Raw genomic sequence first — 19,213 nt, forward strand, 5'->3', positions numbered from 1 at the left:
ACTGAATGTACAGCGTTTTGTCCTCCTCCCATTCTGGCTAGTTTGTTTCACACAACACCTACTGCTTCTCCTTGTTCCATTTCTTTTGCTACTTATTAAAAATAACAGACAGGATCTTCCTTTTGTGAAACCAAGCTGACCGATTTCTGTATGCTGCTGATTGCAAGATACTGTTAAGCCTTTTTCTTTAGTACAGTTTCCTTCATAGGAGCCAACTTTTCAAAATGATTGGGAGTGCTGAAATTTTTTTTTTTTTTTTACACGTGGTGCATTCCCCCCTCCCCCTCCCTCCCCTTTGAGTTCCAGGTCCCCCCCCCCTCTCCTCCGAGTGCCAGTCCGACCCCAGCCTGACCTCTTCTCCCCCAACAGTCCTCCGACCTCGCCTTCCTGCGTGCTGCCCAGAATTTTTTTTTTTTTTAAATGAAGTCTTTATTAAACAGTAATAAAATACAATGAACTCTGAAACCAGGTCAACAGTGTACATATACAAAACTTTAAAGTCAAACAAAGCACCGGAGTCTCGCACATTGCTTTTCTGAAGTCATCCAAATTTACTTCGCATTAAACTTCATGATTTTTTTTGTTTGTTTTTTGTTTTTGTCCCTTGAAAGAGTATGTAGTTATTGAGTTACCCCCCTCCCCAACCCCCCCCCCCTTATCAGTTCCCCCATCAAACCAATCCCCCCCCCCCCCCCAAAAAAAAAAAAAGCTCTCAACTCCCACATCTATACAAGCACTGCTGCTACTCCAAACCACTTTTGGTAGCGGCAAGAAAAGAGTTCCAAGTCAGGTGCCATTTACTTGTCTGATGTGTTCGCTCCGCTCGGAGTCGCTCCATCTGGCACACATGCCGTAGTTTATTGCACCACCTTGTTACAGAAGGGACTCCCCTCTGTTTCCATTGAGATGCAAGTACCACTCTCGCTGCCCCAACAGCATGACGCACCAATTCCTGCTGGTAGGAATTTAAGCCCACCGCCCTTACAGAGAAGAGAAAAATCTCGGGGGCCCACTGAAGTCGGCAACCCAGCCAGATCTGCATTCTACTATGTATCGCCTTCCAGTAGGCTCTGGCTTTAAGGAAATTCCACCACACGTGGCCCATTGTTCCACGATGCCCACATCCCCTCCAACACAATCCCGACGAGGACGGGTAAATCTTCTGCAATCTGTCCGGGGTGAGATACCAACGGTACAGGACCTTCACTGCATTCTCCCGTGACAGCACATGAGTGGACACCTTCGCCACTGCCCTTTCTATCTTCCCCCATTCCATCTCCCCAAGATTAACACCCAGCTCATCGTTCCAACTTTTCCTGTGACGACTATAACACTGGACCTGGGCACCAACACTTCTATACAAACAACCAATCAGTCCTCGGGAGGTATGGAGTTTTTCACAAATATCTTCCAGTGTTAACTTATCCCTTTGCATAACTAATCTAACTGCCTTTGTTCTAAAGAAGTGAGATAATTGAGTGTACCCAAAGTCATCTACCCGCATACCCGGATACCTTGCCTGCAGCTCTTCTAGTGATATCAGAGAACCCTCTTCAAATACTTGACCCCAGGTTTTAACCCCCTCCTTATACCACCTAGTGAAGACCCCCTCTGTGTTCCCTGGCAGGAAGAGAGGATTGTATGCTATTGGAGATAACCGCGACAGAACGCATTGATGATTGGGGAACAAACTATCCCAGTAATGCAATGTAACTCCAACTGACGGGCAGGACTCTGCGTCCTTCGCCCGAAACGACCGCGGAAGCCACATAAGCGCTGTTAATGGTACTGCGCCAATAGAGTACTGTTCCAGTTGTACCCACTGCCTGTCTGGGTATTCTTGGAACCATTCAACCGCAGCTTTTCCCTGTGCCGCCCTGTAATACCAAGTGAGATTAGGGACACCAAGCCCACCCCTCCTCCTACTCTGGTAAAGGAGCGCGCGCGAGAGCCTAGGCCTCTTACCCGCCCAGACGAACCTCACTATACGATCCTGCAAGGAAGCTATAAATCGCCTGGGCATCATCACAGGCAGCACCTGAAATAAATATAACAGGCGCGGTAGAATGTTCATTTTAATAATCGCAATTCTGCTGAACCAAGAAACCCCTAATTCCCCCCATCTCTCCAGGTCAACTGCAATGTCTCGAGCCAGATCTTTATAGTTAGCCTGGAACAAATCTTAAAGTTTCGGGGTCAATTTCACTCCCAAATAAGTAATATGACGATTAGCCCACTTAAAAGAGTACGACGTTTTTAAAGTCACCACCAGCTCTTCAGGAAGCGTTACATTTAGAGCTTCGGACTTTGTCATGTTCACCTTAAATCCCGAACGTCTATAATACAATTAAGTCTGTGAAACGTGGTAAGTGGGCGGGTCACATACAACAGGATGTCATCCGCAAAAAGGGCCATTTTGTGCATTCTACCCTCCACCCAAGCCCCCGACATCTCAGGGTCCAGACGTATCCGAGAGGCAAAAGGTTCCATGACCATAGCGAATAAGAGGGGGGATAAAGGGCAGCCCTGTCGGGTGCCTCTGTGGAGTGAAAACAACTCCGAGTTACTGTCATTGACCCGTACACATGCTCGTGGAGAGTTATAAAACGCCTGTATCCAGCTCCGAAAAGTCATCCCAAATCCCATGACCTCCAGTACCCGATACATGTAGGGCCAGTGGACCCTATCAAAAGCTTTTTCAGCGTCCAAACTGAGCAGACAGAGTGGCTTTTGATTTCTCTTAGCAAGGTACATAAGGTCTAGCGTACGCCTAATATTGTCCATCGACTTACGATGGGACACAAAGCCCACCTGGTCTGGATGTATCAGGACTGGTAGCAAGGGCGCCAGGCGACTGGCTAGCACTTTAGCTAAGATTTTAACGTCACCATTTAAGACTGATATTGGTCTATAAGAACCACATTCATTAGGATCTTTACCTGGCTTGGGAATGACTGCAATCCAGGCCTCCATCATAGATGGAGGCAGCGTCCGCCCCGTCCCCACCTGATTAAACAGGTCTGCTAGCAGTGGCGCCAGTTCGGGCGCGAACCGCTTGTAGAATTCGCTAGAGAGCCCGTCCAATCCGGGGGACTTATAAGAAGGCATGCCACTAATAGCCTTCTCAATTTCTATGGGAGTTACTGGTGCATCCAGCAAAGCCTTTTGCTGGCTGGTTAAGGAGGAAAGGTCATTTTCATCTAGATATTGTCCAATATCCTCTGGGGAGGGGTTAATCTCCTGTGCGTATAATGTCTGGTAGAATTTCCCAAAGCATTCACGTATTTGTTCAGATTTTCCTAACATTTCTCCCTTTCCATTACGAACCTGCTTAATCATACGATCAACTTTTTGCCTGCGTAGCTTAGTAGCGAGGAGACGTCCAGCTTTGTTCGCAAACTCATAAGTTCCCGCCTTGTATTTTGCTTGCATCAGACTAAGTTGTTCTGAGTATATAGAGTCTAAAAGCAGCCTCTCCCTCCTCAGTGCCTGCCAAGCCTGTGGTGACCTATTTTTCTTGTGTTGCCCCTCTAGCTGATGAATTTTCTCCAAACACGCTGCTATCTGCGCCCTACGTATCTTAGCGCGCCTGCTAGCTAATTGTAGGAAATATCCTCTAGACACTGCCTTCATAGCATCCCATACTATGGGCATCCCAGTTCCCTTGCCAATGTTAAATTCAAGGTACTCCTTAAGCATATTCCTGTACCCTTCCACCACCTCCCCTTCCTGTAGTAAACTAGTATTTAACACCCATCTCTTTTCCTTCAATTCCGCCCTGATGGTGGAGAGGGAGACCCATACTGGGGCATGATCTGATAGTGTCACACTTTCAATGCCAGCCTCAGGTCCCCTCTCCACCAAGTTTGTGTCCAGGAAAATGTAGTCAATGCGCGAGTATGTCTTATGAACTGGGGAGTAAAACATATAGTCCCTATCTGTCCCGTGTGTCAGTCTCCACAAGTCCAGTGTGCCCAGGGAAGCAGCCAAGGATGCCAAAGCCTGTGATTCCTTGTTGCCTTCCGCCCTGGGGACTCCCGAACGGTCTAGGCGAGTATGCATCACCGCATTAAAGTCCCCTCCCATTATCAGGGACCCCTTAACAAATGTTGCCAAGGTGCTCCGGACCCTCGCAAAGAATTCTGCCTGACCACTGTTTGGGGCGTAAATCGAGGCCACTGTTAAGGCCACCTGGTCCACTATCATATGTATAAATATGTAGCGCCCCCCTGGATCCCTTCTGACTTGCTCAACCTGCGCCGCCACAGAAGAATGCAGCAATATCGCCACCCCTCGTTTTTTGGAGTTCTCCGCAGAGGCAAAGTACGCCCCAGTAAAGCCCGGACAGGAGAGGAGTCGCTCGTATTTACGCCTCAGGTGTGTTTCCTGGAGCAGGACCACGTGTGGTTTGAGCCTCTGTAATTCTCTATAAAACCTCTGTCTTTTCTGAGGCATGTTTAGCCCCCTCACATTGTATGATATTACTTTCAGATCAGCACTCATGTCTACATGTAAATGTATTTCCTGTTACCATTACCTTGCTCGCAGTGCACTCCCCCTTTTAGAGCCTCCTCAATTGATTGCGTCAGTGTTGGTCTTCTGAGGGAATTATTGATAAGACCCCAGTTATTCCCAGAACCCTTCCCTCCCCTACCTCTCCGCCCACCCTTCCCTCCCCACAACCCCCAAACATCCTTCACAAACATAACCCCCACCAATCCGGGTCCCAGGGCCTGGACTGGGAACATCCCCTCTGAAGTGCCCTACAGGAGAACAAACGGTCCCCCGAATCCTTGTGCATACCCCAGTACCCCCCTACCCTATTAGTACTTCCACCCAGTCTCTCCACCCAACCATCAAAACTCAAACCATTCGCACTTTAAAATAAGCTCCACAAAGTCCCAATAACAGAGAACAGATAAACACACAGAGTCAAAAAAGTAGAAAGTCACCCCAGTAGTAGACATCGGAACTAAAAGGATATCAAACAGAATCACAGTCAGTCACGTCTTGAGGCCTTGCTTTTTAGTTTTCTGGGAGACTCTCTTCCACTGCTGCAATTTTTCTCGAGTAGAGGGAGCCAGATCTCCCCCAGGGCTCGCCATTGTTGTCAAACCGGCCTCCTGCAGAAACTTCCATACCTCCGCAAGCCTGCGGAAGCGAAGTTGCTTACCCTTAAACTCAAAGTTCAGTGCAAAAGGGAAAATCCACCTATAGGGGATCTTCTCCTTCCTCAGGATTTCCAGCGCAGGTCTCATCACACGCCTCTGCGCTAATGTAAATACTGATAGGTCTTGGTACACATACACTCGCTCCTTCTTGTATTCCACAGATGGAGTTTGGCGCGCTTTTAGCCAGACCTTTTCCTTAAGCGCCCTGTGAGCCCGATCAAACAAAATAGTATCAGACTCCATGGGTTCTCCCGTAATTGTCTCACACAATGATTTCACAATTGCAGGCATATCTTCCATGTTTCCATTTTCAGGAACTCCCCGAAATCTGAGGTTTTGTCGCCTTCCGCGATTTTCCAAATCATCAATTTTATATTGAAGTTCCTCTGTCTGATCTTTCAGCTGCACAAAACGGATCTCTGCTGCCTCCGATCTTTCAGCATGTTCGTCCATCCGTTCCTCTAGAGTTTCAACTCTACCCCCCAGCTCGCGGAGGTCAATGCTGATGGCGTCCACGTCCTCGAGAATTTCTTGTTTGGACGCCGCGATCTCTGCCCTGATTTCCTTCAGGCATTTAGCCAGTTCTTTAGACAGGGTCGCTTTCGGGGAAGCTCTCCGCACACCAGCACTCGATGCAGCCGACTCGGATCCCGATGAGTGATCCGGGCCCGGTGACACGTGTCTCGATCGATTCTTCGTCGACTGTCTCGTCGAGCTCCGCTCTCCCTCACGCGTTTGGGACGCAGATGTTTTGCTCATCTTGCTCCCTGAGTCGCTGTTAATCTCCAGGAGCCGTTCCAGGACAGGAACAAGACCAAGGTTCCGCTATTAAAGCAAATTAAAAGCAGGGAAGTACGGAGCTAAAGATTCAGGCAGCCATCTGTCTCCGTGACGTCACTTCCTCTGCTGCCCAGAATTTTAAAAGTCATCTTACCTCGGAGTCCCGGCGGCAGCAGTGAAAGGCGAGCAGGCTCGGCGCTTCAGCCTTCTCTCTCAGCTCAGGTCCTGCCCTCATTTCTTGTTTCCGCAAGGGCGGGACCAGAGCTCAGAGAGAAGGGAAGGCTGAAGTGCCGAGCCTGCTCGCCTTTCACTGCTGCTGCCAGGATTCCGAGGTAAGATGACTTTTAAAATTCTGGGCGGCACGCAGGAAGGCGAGGGCGGAGGACTGTTGGGGGAGAAGAGAGCGGGCACCGGGCAGGTCAGGCTGGCTGGGAAGGGAACTTACGACTTCTGGCGGGTGAAAATATTGGGGGTGTTCGAGCACCCACAGAGTCGGTGCCTATGGTTTCCTTAGCTTTGTCCAGTCCAGAAATTAAAATAATAGGTCTATAAGTATTTGCCGCCTCTTTGTTCAGGAAGACTACATCCACTCTCTTCCGTTCCCTCAGAGTCTGCTCCATTTTGAAAGACAAGTTGAATAGAAATGAGAGGAGTGCAGTGAGCGCTGTCTTGTGTTCTTCTAGCATTCTAGAGTATATGCCGTCTTTCATTGCTTTCTCTGCCCTTGCATGTAAATAGTTTCTCCTGTCTAAATGTATTTGTGACTAGGGCACAGTTTATTTTTGCCTCTTATCCCTTGCTGAGATTCTTTCTGAACGAAATGTCATATCATGTAAAGTTGTTACAAAATGTAAAACTAAAATATAGAAAAAAAATGTTAGATACCTCTTTTTTTTTTTTTTTTTTTGGACTAACAATACATTTTTTTGATTAGCTTTCAAAGGCAATACCACCTTCAGATTGGAAATGAGCAAATGATGACATATATTAGAATATATGTGAAACATAAAAGCATTCCAATGACATGAGGAAAGGCGGGGGGTTGGGAGATCTGAAGAAGAAGTTAATGCCTTCGAAAGCTAATCAAAAAAAGTATGACATTAGTCCAGTATAAAAGGCATCATCTTATTTTCTGCTGTTTGTTTTATTTCTATTTTTTACCTTTAAAAGTGGACTAACATGGCTACCACACCACTTCACTTGAAATGTAAAATGAAAGCACTAGGCCATGTTGTCAGGCTTGTGTGCATTATGCATTGTACATAGTGGATGAGGGTTTCTATTTGTCTCTTTCCAGTCCATGCAACTGCAGAAAAGAAGGCTTAGGACTTGTAGCACAAAATAACACTTTTGCTGATCTCTAAGAAAGACAGCAAGTAGGATGTTCTGTGAATTTTGCTTTTTCAGTAGAAGGTTGCATGATTACAGTATGCTCATTTAGTGGAATTATTGTTGCTTTCTCTAATTGCAGTGAAGCAAAAAAATGCCTTGCGGACAAACACATTGTATTTGTAGGAGATTCCAGAATTCGTCAGTTGTTCTATTCATTTGTCAAAGTTATAAATCCTTATGTCAAAGAAGAAGGAAACAAGGTAAGAAGATTTGATTAACTTGGTATTCCATTTAAAAAGTCACAACATAAAGCTGCTTACAACAAATAAAACCCATACAATATTAAAAACCTCTTCATAAAAACTCAGTGTTCTGTCTGTAACTTCCCTACATATAAGGCCCAGTAGACAAGTACCCCCACAGCCTCATCCTTCTCCAAATGCCTGAACAAAGAGCCAAATCTTGAGACGTTTACAAAAGGTCAGTTAATAAGTACCTCTTATCTTATGAGGAGGGTGTTCCACCACAATGGCCCCATATAACTTAAAACTAGATGTCAACTTTGCCTCATCTGTAGATAACAAACCCTTCTGATAAGATCGGAGAGAATAGATAGATGTTAAGTCTGTCAGCTAGATAGGGTGTTTGACTCCTAAACAATTCTTTCTAATTCAGACTTTAAACAGAAACCTAAATGCCACAGCCACTGTAATTTTCACAACAATGGAGACACATGCTGTTCTCTCTTGGTGCCTTTCTGAAAAGAACACTTTATTTTCTTTTGTATCTTTTTCATATTTTTTGTATTTTATTATTTAGTGAAAATATAGTGTAGTGTACAGCGGAGCAGTCAAATCAGTATCAAAAGGCCACATTAACATAATGTGCTGAAGTGTCATTTTAGTTCCTGCAGGGACAAGTCTGAGGATAAATGCCCGCAGCTGTAGTGACAGTCACTCTAATAGCAGGACTGGTGTTTACTATTTTCTCTAAAGGGAAGTAATGGCATTTTTATTTATGTTTTAAATAAGGAACAGGGAGATAAAAAAATGTCCCACTGAAACAGGCATATGTGACTATATTGACTTGTGTTCCTTCAAATTGAGCAATAGGAGGATATTTCTTTTATGTCTTAGCCAACAGGTCACTGCCATGATGGGATTCTATGCAGCTAAGCCGTAAAACCAGTGTCCTCTTTTTTTAGCAGGGGCATGACCCTTGGGGCCAGATGCACTAAACTTAACGAGCTAGCAACGCAGCAACGTGGTTTTTAAACCAGTTCTAGCCAGTCTAGCGAGCAAGTAGTAAAACAAGACATGCACAAAAGGGTTCTCCGAGCCATTTTCCTGTCATGGTAGCAGCTAACGAAAACAGCATAGGCGGTCGGTGGCCCAACTGTTTGGGAGGCTAAGGGGCGGGGTTAGGGGTGGGGCCAGGGGCAGAGCTTACATCAATAATTGTCTGACAACACACAGAAAAAAATAAGTAAAAATAAAATGGTCACAATACCTTTTATTAAATTTAGATATTAGATATGTATCATGTGTCAGAGAATAAAGCGGTTGCTCAAAGCATATACTAACCACAATCGCTCAACTGCAAAACACTATGCACAACTTTGTGCAAAAACACACTCAGAACCTTACTGTACCATAAATATTACACTGGGCAGACCCTAATACACCAATATACCACCCATATGGAAAGTGCAGACCGTCAACAATATGAAATAAGGGATCATAATATCACAATTCTCATGTAGAGCCACAAAACACCATTTTAGGGTGGATAGTGTTCACAATGAGCTCCTTTTATTAATGACCATATGTAGATCCTTCAAGAGGTAGTGTGTCATGATTTAGGCTCTACACCCTTTCTGATGTTTTGGTGCCACCTCAGTAAGGCCAACACACTACTACTACTACTTATCATCTCTCCACTGCAAAACACTGTACACAAACTTGTGCAAAAACACACTCATAACCTTACCAAACCATAACAGCACTAATTCCAAGGACAGGACAAGCTACAACCTTAGGTGTGGAAAGGCAGCACTATAAATACACTGGGCTCTAAAACACCAGTACACAACCTAGTGAAACAAAAAGGGCTGCAAATACTACACACTAGCAGAATACTGCATCTTGATCACACATGAAAAACACATGACACAACAGATATGAAGGCAAAATACTGAACAGGAAAGTTACCTCAATAAGTCAGACTCAGCCTGCAGCAATACTAGAAAAATTGAAACTTACATGCAAAACATCACAGATGCACATTTCCAAAAGCTGACACATTCCAATTAATACATTCTGAATAAAAAAATGTTTTCTACCTTTGCTGTCTGAGCATTTAATTTTTCTATTAGCTTTGGTCCCAGTTTCTTCTGTTTTATGCAGTGTCTTCTTTCCATTTGATATTTTTTCTCTCACCATGTCCACCATCCTTCTGTGTCCTGTCTACCTTCTGTAGCCCTGTCCCTATCCTTTCTCCAGTTTCAACATCTGCCCTCAAAGTGTTCCGATCCAGCCCTTAAATTCAGCAATTTTCCCTCCATCCATATCTAGCATTTCTTCTCACTCCCCTCCCCTCCATCCATGTGCATCTACTTCCTCTGTCTTCCCTTCCCTCCATCCATGTCCACCATTTCTCCTCTCTCCCTTTCCCTCCATCCATGTCCACCATTTCTCCTCTCTCCCTTTCCCTCCATCCATGTGCATCTCCTTCCTTTGTCTTTCCTCCCCTCCATCTGTGTGCATCTCCTTCCTTTGTCTTTCCCTCCATCCTTGTCCAACATTTCTCCTCTCTTTCCTGCCCTCCACTCCATCCATGTCCAGTATTTCTCCTTTCTCCCCTCTCCCTCCATCCATGTGCATCTCCTTCCTGACTTCCCTCCGCTCCATCCATCCATGTCCAGCAATTCTCCTCTCTCCCCTACCCTCACCTCCATCCATCTCCAGCAAATTTCCTCTCTCCCCTGTTCCCTCCATCCATGTCCAGCAAATTTCCTCTCTCCCCTGGCCCCTCCATCCATGTCTAGCAATTCTCCTCTCTCCCTTGCCCTCCCCTCCATCCATGTCCAGCAATTCTCCTCTCTTCCTTGCCCTCCCCTCCATCCATGTCCAGCAATTCTCCTTTCTCCCCTGCCCTCCCCTCCATCCATGTCCAGCAATTCTCCTTTCTCCCCTGCCCTCCCCTCCATCCATGTCTAGGAATTCTCCATTCGCCCCTGCCCTCTCCTCTATCCACCCATATCCTGCAAATTTCCTCTCTTCCCTGCCCCCATTCATCCATCCATGTCCAGCAATTCTCCTCTCTCCCCTGCCCTCTCCTCCATCCATCTCCAGCAAATTTCCTTTCTCCGCTGCCTCCTCCATCCATGTCCAGCAGTTCTCTCTCCCTTGCACTCCCCTCCATCCATGCCCAGCAATTCTCCTCTCTCCCCTGCCCTCCCCTCCTCTCCTGTCCAGCGATCTCTTCTCTCCCCCTGATCTCTCCTCCATCCATGTATGTCCAGCAATTCTCCTCTCCCCCTGCCCTCCCCTTCTCTCCAGCGATCTCTTCTCTCCCCCTGCCCTCCCCTTCTCTCCAGTGATCTCTTCTCTCCCCCTGCCCTCCCCTCCTCTTCATGTCCAGCGATCTGTTCTCTCTCCCTGCCCCCCCGCCCAGTGCGTTTAACCCTTTTACTCTCCGTGGCAGCGACGTCAGTGAAGAAGAAAGCACTGCAGGCTCGCCTCCAGCTTCTCCCTTCCCTGTTCACACAGTGGCCCGCCCTCGCGGAAACAGGAAATGCATCATCGCAGAAGGCGGGACACTGTGTGAAGAGGGAAGGGAGAAGCTGGAGCCGGAGGCGAGCCTGCAGTGCCTTCTTCATCACTGACGTCGCTGCCACAGAAAGTAAAAGGGTTAAAACACACGCACGCGCGGGGGGGGGGGGGGGGGGTAGGAGGGAGGAATGGAGAGGAGGAGGGCTGCCGATCGGGGAACTGAGGGCGGGAAGGAAGGAGGGACCGCCGTAGAGCTGCAAGCCTCTTATACGGGGCGCCTATGGAAAACAGAATGCAAATGAGCTAATTAGTATTATAATGCGCATGCAAGGCAGATGCACATCCGTTTTCCAACCCCATGCACCGTGGAAAACCTAATGGGAGGTGTGCACCTCTCATTGGGGCAGCTGTGAGCGGGACCCATGCAGAGGAGGACGCCCATCGCAAAACTCAGAAGAAAAAAAAAACGTCCAAGTGCTCGTCAGGGACGTCCTTCACTCAAAAAAAAAAAAAAAAAGGACATCCCTGATGAGCATTTGGACGTTTTTTTCTACAGATTTTGTGATGGGCGTCCTTCTCTTGGATGCGTTTTTCTTATGACCACTGCTGGAGAGAATCGGGGATCGGGACGTGCAAGGATGTCCAAATCAAAACTATTTGGATGTCCCTTTCTATTATGCCCCTCCAGGTCTCTCTCAGCCATTCACAGCGCGTTTAGCTATCACTGGTGTCAGCTAAACGTGCTGTAAATGGCTGAGAGAGACCTGGAGGGGCAAAATCGAAAGGGACATCCAAATAGTTTTGATTTGGATGTCCTCTCACGTCCCGATCCCCGATTCTCTCTCCTGCTTTCTCCCTCTGCTACACAAAATACCCGGCAATTTATTGATGGCTATTATACACGCAGCTTGTCTGCGTTTATGAAGCTGTCTTTGGCATGCGCAGAACAGCCAGCATAACGCTTGTCTTCTCTGCGCATTCTCAGCTGGCTGACTGGCTTCCCCTCCTTAGGAAGGAAATCGCGTGCAAATGAGCTAACAGCGAGCAGCTCATTTGCATGTGATTTCCTTCATACAAGCCCGTGTTTTACCGATTCGCTAAGGGATCGGTAAGGGAAGGACTCTTTCCGTGGAGTTAGTGCATCTGGCTCTTGGTCTGGATGTTTTTGTGGCAGAACTGCAAGAGATACTTTTACTATGTCTAAATTTTACACTGTCTCACTTTGGGACATTCCTTATGTCCAAGAATTCTATGCTGGCTATTTCAAGCATTTTCTTCCCATGATGCAGCGTATTCTTACAAGAATCTTTGATTTGCCTTCTGTACAGGGAGAAACATTTTTTGTAAAGGCTCAGAGGTCCTAATGCTCGAAACATAATGCCAGTGTTAAATGCGATTAGCGCCAGACTAGCGCACATTAATGTTCACAGAATGTTCAGAGTACTTTAGCGCAGGTATCAACATGTGTTCCAAAGATGGCTGCAAATTGTATTTAAATATATTGAAATGGATGTTAATAAGGTTACTCAGTATTCCCTCCCAATTAGACAATGCAGAAAAAAATGCTGTCCATAACACTGAAAACTTACCATCAGCTTGGGAATGGCATTGAAGGTTTTTAAGGAGAGAATTTCTTCTGAATTTCTGACATTAAACTGCCATTTTTGTGTTGTTTTGGAAGCCCATGCAGCCTCTAAGCATTGATAGTGAGAAACAAATATATGCAAATCTGAGCAAAAGTGAAAGCACGCATTGCCACCTGTTTTTCTGCACTTAAACATGAACCTTTCAAAAATTCAAGTGCAAACAGTTTTTGAACAGCTTATATTTAAAGGCGCAGAAGAACAGTTCTTATGTGTGCTTGCACTTTCAGTTTTGCTTGGGCATGCACATAGGAACTGCACTTACCACAAAACTTTTGTTTGCATGCACCAGGCATATTTCTTCCCTTGCTTTTGTTTTACTAGCGCACATAAAATTTGCAATTTGTTTTGTGCACTGTTGTCACGCTATTGTGTTTGTTCTGTTGGCTTAGTGCCAGAGCTTTGAACATCGGTGCCCGAATGAAGTAAATGAGGTTTAGCCCCGCCTTAGTTTTCACATGTGTACTTTAACAGAGGAAATAAATGTTTTGGGGTTGTTAGATATTAATATTAAGAGCATGTATGTAGAGGGTAATTTTCAAAAGATTTCCTAAAGTTAGGCACTGGAATTCACGCTAAGCATGAATTCTCTGTTACATGGAAAAACAAATGTACAAATCAGCAATTAAAGAATACAAATTCAGAAACAAAATAATTCCCCCAAACCCCTGACAAATCAAATAGTGCATTCCACATCTACTCCTATGAAGCAATAATGGCGAGGATATGTATAAAACAGAAATCGCTTGTTTGAATGATTAGAAACAGCTCTCCTGTGTTTATAAAATCTATATTATTGCAGATTGTTCTCTCCAATGCAAGTAGATATTCCCAAATCTTGTGAAAGGATTGTACATGTCCGTTTTTCAGTGCTGTCAATTTGGACATAAGACAAATAAAGTCCAACTTTTTCAAAGCTTTGTCTAGAGTTGGTGTATGTTTTTGTTTCCAATGTGCTACAAAAATTAATTTGCCCGCTGTAAAGAGGAAACAGGCTAGTTTATGCAGTTCCAGGTTTGCCACTGGGTACTTAAAATGAAGTAGACAGTGTATCGCCTGCTGTGGGTAAGATACCTTAGAAATGTGAAAAAGAATATTTAGTAGGGCTTGCTAGAAAGTATGTATTTTAGGACATGTCCACTTAATATGGTAGAAATCTCCCTGCATACCACAGTCCCACCAGCATTGTGCATTTTCTGTCTAGTACATTTTATATAAACATTCCTTGATGTAATACCCTCTATATAGCATTTTATCGCTAAGCATGAGTTCTACCTCAGCAGTTTCACACACGAGTCCTAAGTTCCACACCTAAGTTTAGGCATGATCACTTAAGCTAGCTCAAAGGCTAGTATAAACGCTCACACCTAACTGCTGTCAGTTAAGCATGCAACTGCTAGTATACTATAAACCACGTGCGTAAGTGCTAGGCACACCTGTGAGCCACCCATGCCCCTCTCGGATCCAACCTTCCCCCCTTCCAGTTGCGGGCTATAGATTTTTGCATGCACAATTTGTAGAATACCAGCCTAAAGGGCAGTTACATGTATAACTGATGTCACGGTCTCTGGCTCTCGGACACTGGAATAACGTGAGCCTGTGGGCTGCTGTCGAGGAGCGGCAGCAGCAGGCAAAATCCCCCAACCAGGACTGGGCAAACAAGCAAGGCAGGAGAAGCTGGAAGAAATCAAAAGGTTGCCGCTGACAAGATGGACACGGAGCTGCTGCTGATCCAGTGACCCCGATTGGGACCCAGCTCCAGGGGGACCATACGGCTGCCTAGCCAACATGCGGGAATTGCTACTGAAAGGGGGGACACCACCAGGTTTCACCGAGGTGATGGCGCGGGCGGTTCAACACTGGGTCCTGATCGGAGCTCCAGACCTGCCTCGTGGCCAAGACACTGACCCTGGTGAACTCGCTCCCCACTCGGCCCAGGATAAAAACCTTGCTTGCGGAACGCAGGACGAGCGACCGAGGCCTCGACCCAGAGGGACTCGAGTCCCTTCCACCCCAGGACAGAGAACCTCGCCCGCGGATCACAGGATGAACGATTGAGACCCCGACCTAGGGGAGCCGAACCCCGCCTGCCCCGGACAGAGAACCTCACCTGTAGACCGCAGGATGAGGAGCCACAGACATCTCAAGTGGCCCTCCCCAGGTAGGTTGATACCGGACTAACTGCTCCTAGCGGGAGGACGGCGCGGCTTGGACGGCAACGGTGGGAATCGAACAACGGCGCTTTCCGTTGCCCCCGACATCACAGGCTGAAAGCGGCTGCCCTCCGCTTGCTGAAGACAAGGAATGCTGGCAGTTGACCACCCGCAGCGACCGCACAGCGAAACGAGGAGGGAGCACCATATGTCGAGAGGACGACACAAACTCCCTTCCCAACGGAAACCCTGCAGCCCCCACATAATCTGCCTACACCGTCTGAACTTTACACACTGTTTACTGGAATTCCTGCTTCTGACTGAAGACACAGCTCGATATCCCTCAATGACCTGGAGCTACAGGGCTGTGCAATAACTCAACAGGCAACCAATGAAGTTCAGAGTAGAAAGTATGACTCGAATCGACTCAAATCTGGATAACCACACATTTGGGCCTTCAAGACTGTGACAAATGAAGAGTCCTTTATTCTTAGAGACCCGATACAGGCCGTGTTTCGGTGTAATGCCTGCTCGGGGGTCTAGCAATAAAACATCAAAACATAATGTAAAACATAATAAAATCATATAAATTAAAAACTATAAACACAGAAAACATTTTGTACATATAAAAAATTAACACAACTGCCGGTATCCGTGAACGTGGTATACAAATGTGTGTGAATGAAGTGGGAAATGGACCACGGCCTCCAACTCTCCAGGACCCTAGCGTTTTTTTTTTTGTTGCCTGTGTTTTTTTAATTTATTTTGTATTTTTGAACTGTTGAGAATTGGGGGGGTCCCGAGCCCCCCCCCCAAGAAGGCTAGAGTGACCTTAATCTGACTCCATCTCTAAATAACACTAGTACTGGGGTAATCAAGGAGTTATTGCCTCTAAGGGAGACGTTAGGTCTAAGGAAAAGATACCAGCCTTATAACAAACTGGATTTAGATTACAAGTTATACAATGCATTTATACTTACAGCCTTTGATCATTAAGTGAAGCCCACAAATCATCATTTGGAATGAGGAGTTTATTTGCTAAGGTATAAGTCAAATCAGTGATTGACAACAGGCATGTACAATCAATTAATTATAGGAATATAATAAGCTACAAACAGGTGTTAATTATTTGCTAATGTTTTATAATTTCTTTTACCAATTGGAGGTTTTACAAGGGAAAGCAACTAGGAAATTTGTCAATTTTGTTGGACACATTGGTTTCCCTTGGAGAGAGAGTGCCAACCCTTGTCTCTCTAACTCAAACCAGGAAATACCCTGATTTTTATAAGTGCCTTCAGGATATGGATAATATGACAGTAGATATACCTGATTGGATCTATGCTAATGTCATGGTTGTCACTGATTGGCTCATGCTAATGAGTAGCTTCTATCTTGCTACGCCTTTCCTTTCTCACACCAGCTGACCAGCTGACCACAATCCTGCTCACAGGAAGTCTCCCTCCTCTCTGGAACAGCTAGTTCTCTATTTTCTTTGCACCTGCTATGACTCACTTATTTCTCAACTTGTTTTTCTAACTTACATTAGAGAAAATTCCACTTTGTAACAGATACGGGCTTCCATTTTGTGTTGAAATCCTCCATTTTGTTTCCATATCTATTAACTTTTCCTAATTTAGCTTATTTAGGCCTCAATGTGGGCTACCAACTAGGCCATACTTTTCCAGTAAACTCCCAGTTGTGTCAGCCATCAGATTTCTGACTCAGCCAAGGTCTGTACTGGCCTGAGCTCTGTGACTGGGCCCACCACCATTCCAGTGGGGGGGTCTCTGGCTGTACCATAATTATACAGAACCCTCTCTTTTGTCACCAGAGTTTAGAGTACCTCAGTACTTTGCCTTAGATGACTTTTAGGACCTCCTAGGTCCTCCCCTAGATTTTGCTTATAGGGAGTTCAACTAGAAATTACCTAGGGACATGCACATATATGCTACTACCAGGGCTTATAGTACCCCAAATGGAGAGTTACGGATGGAAAATCTTCTGTTAAGGCAATTAATGACACCTGGGTCACACATAGAACTAATACATGGAGATATATCACATGTATGTTCACAGTAGATATCCTGAAAAACGCAGCGGGCTAGGTGGCTTCTGAGTTATAGATGCAGGACAGGGAACACGTCTGCTTTGATCTCAGTATACAATTTCAGAGGAAAATATTAATGATCACAAATAGAACATTTGGCTGTCTAGCTCTCACTTCAAATCCATACTTGTTTCCCATTATCAGACTGATGTGCACAGAAGTATATTTCTTGAAAAAGGTCATTGGAGAAAGTTGGATTTTATTGTTATTGAGTAGAACATCCATCTTCATTAAAGGGATGCCCGTTTTGTCTTAAAAGAATGGGCAAAGAGGAACCCAGTGAGCCTAGGGCCTGTATATGGGTATGTTTATTTATCTAACTTTATCTGTTATCTGTCTATCTGTATGGAATCTCAAAAGATAGATTTATTTAACTGTGTCTAACTTACCAGGGTATTATATGGAATATTATGTATAAAGCACTCATTGAACATAAGAACAGCCATACTGGGTCAGACCAATGGCCCATCTCCAGTATCCTGTTTCCAACAGTGGCCAATGTAGGTCACAAGTACCTGGCAGAAACCCAGGAGCTGGTGAACTATCTACTAGCAGCAGCAGCAGCACAGAGCTAGCCCTGACCTTAATTGATAAATAATTACAATCCTAAGTACAGCTCCAGGCTCACTTTGCCTTGAAGTTCATGTCTTGATTGTAAAATTATATCCAGGGCAACGATGGTATAGAAAGGTTGTGACTGCGTGTGCTTTTTGTTCTTATGTTGACAGCATGAAAACATTCCTTTTGAAGACAAAACGGCTTCAGTGAGAGTGGTAAGTATTTTGTGCACTTCTGTTTTGCTGTAAGGAAGCTATTGTTGAACTGGCTTTTATTTGTGGCTTATGTGAAACATGTTTTCTGTAGCGTCTCTCCAGACAGGCACAGATGAATGGGTTATGCTCCACTACCAGCAGGTGGAGACTGAAAACGACCGACTTGAAAGTCACATATAAGTGGGCTGTGCAGTCCCCCTAGAGCCAGTAGTCTCCAGTAGGTATAGAGGTGGTGAGTCTGTGCAGTCCCATCCCTGTTTAGGCCTTGGGGGGGGGGGGGGGGGTTCCTTTCTAGCGCTTCTGCCTTTTTTAAAAAATCTGATTTTATTCTTATCTAGATGCTGAATAGGAAAATAATAAAAAAGAGGAAGGTTCCCTCTCAGTGCTAATTTAATTTTTCTTGCTGGACTGAGGGAGGGATCTGTGGGGTCTCCTTAGCCTCAGGGTGCTACACACAGGTGGCTGTGGCTGGGTCCCTCCTCCACTTCCCCAAGTTTAGCGGTGCCTCAGCTGCTTGCTCTGTTTTCTCACAGCAACTTTGAGAGCCAGTGGGGTCTGCCCATTCGTATTAAGACCCAAAACAAAAAAAAACAAAGAAAGTGATTCAGCTACCTGCCTTCTGTAGCCTCTCTGCGAGTGTCCAGGTGTACGCTGTTTACTTTCTGGCTGTCAGCTGCCCTTTAGGTTCTAGCGGGTATGTCCATTGACGAGACTGAAGTGCTGCCCAGTCTATTCCTGCCATGGCTTAGGTTTGGGCTGGGCAGTGTTTTAGAGACAGATCAGGAACCAGAACAGTTGGGAGAGCCTTCCTCTTTTGGGGACTTGGTGTTATTGCATGACGTTAAAATCCAAAATTGAGCAAACACAAAAATGTGTGTTCTTTTGTTTGCCGATAATAATGTGCACTCTTTCTGAAACAGTGTGCCCAATTTGGAAAAATTGTGCACTCTTTTCCTGGTAGTGGGCCTTTGTGCATACACAAACCACTGCCCATGCCGTCAGAAAAAGAGTGCGTCCTTTTTTTATATAGGTCATACTCTTTTGAAAGAATACTTACTATATGACTGCATCTGTGACAAAAAAAATGGCTAAACAAAAATGATCGAAATGAACATTTTCTGGCTGTTTATCCCTATCATTGACGGGCATAACTCATGCAGCTCTCTTCTGGAAATTGGTTGGTGGTAACTCCTGGGCCCAGCTGGAGAACTAATCAGCCAGTTGAGGTTCAGCAGGTAGGGGGGCTTCAGATTCTTCTGCCTGGCTCCAGGTCCCTTCCATCCCCCCCCCCCTAATTTTATCTCCTTTCTTTGGATTCTCTCTTCCCTCTCCCCTCTCCTACCTCCTACAATAAAAGAGGACAGTTCTTAAGCTACTGTGGCTGAGGAGGAAGTTGGTCCAGAGAGGATCAAGGGGTTGTGGCCTGAGAGCTTGTCTGGAGAGCTCATGCCCCAGTTGAACATGAACAAGAAAGAAAAAAA

The 19,213-nt window shown here is 45.6% G+C and overlaps 1 protein-coding gene across 1 annotated transcript in view; it reads left to right on the plus strand.

Moving 5' to 3' along the window:
* Positions 1-19,213, plus strand: part of CASD1 (CAS1 domain containing 1) — a 163,794-nt gene that overhangs the window by 26,563 nt on the left and 118,018 nt on the right. Inside the window, exons 3-4 of the mRNA XM_030200634.1 lie at positions 7,423-7,543; positions 17,688-17,732. Of these exons, the coding sequence (XP_030056494.1) occupies positions 7,423-7,543; positions 17,688-17,732 (166 nt within the window). The remainder of the gene's footprint in view (positions 1-7,422; positions 7,544-17,687; positions 17,733-19,213) is intronic.

Source organism: Microcaecilia unicolor, chromosome 1 (assembly GCF_901765095.1).
Source record: "Microcaecilia unicolor chromosome 1, aMicUni1.1, whole genome shotgun sequence".
Lineage (NCBI taxonomy): Eukaryota > Metazoa > Chordata > Amphibia > Gymnophiona > Siphonopidae > Microcaecilia > Microcaecilia unicolor.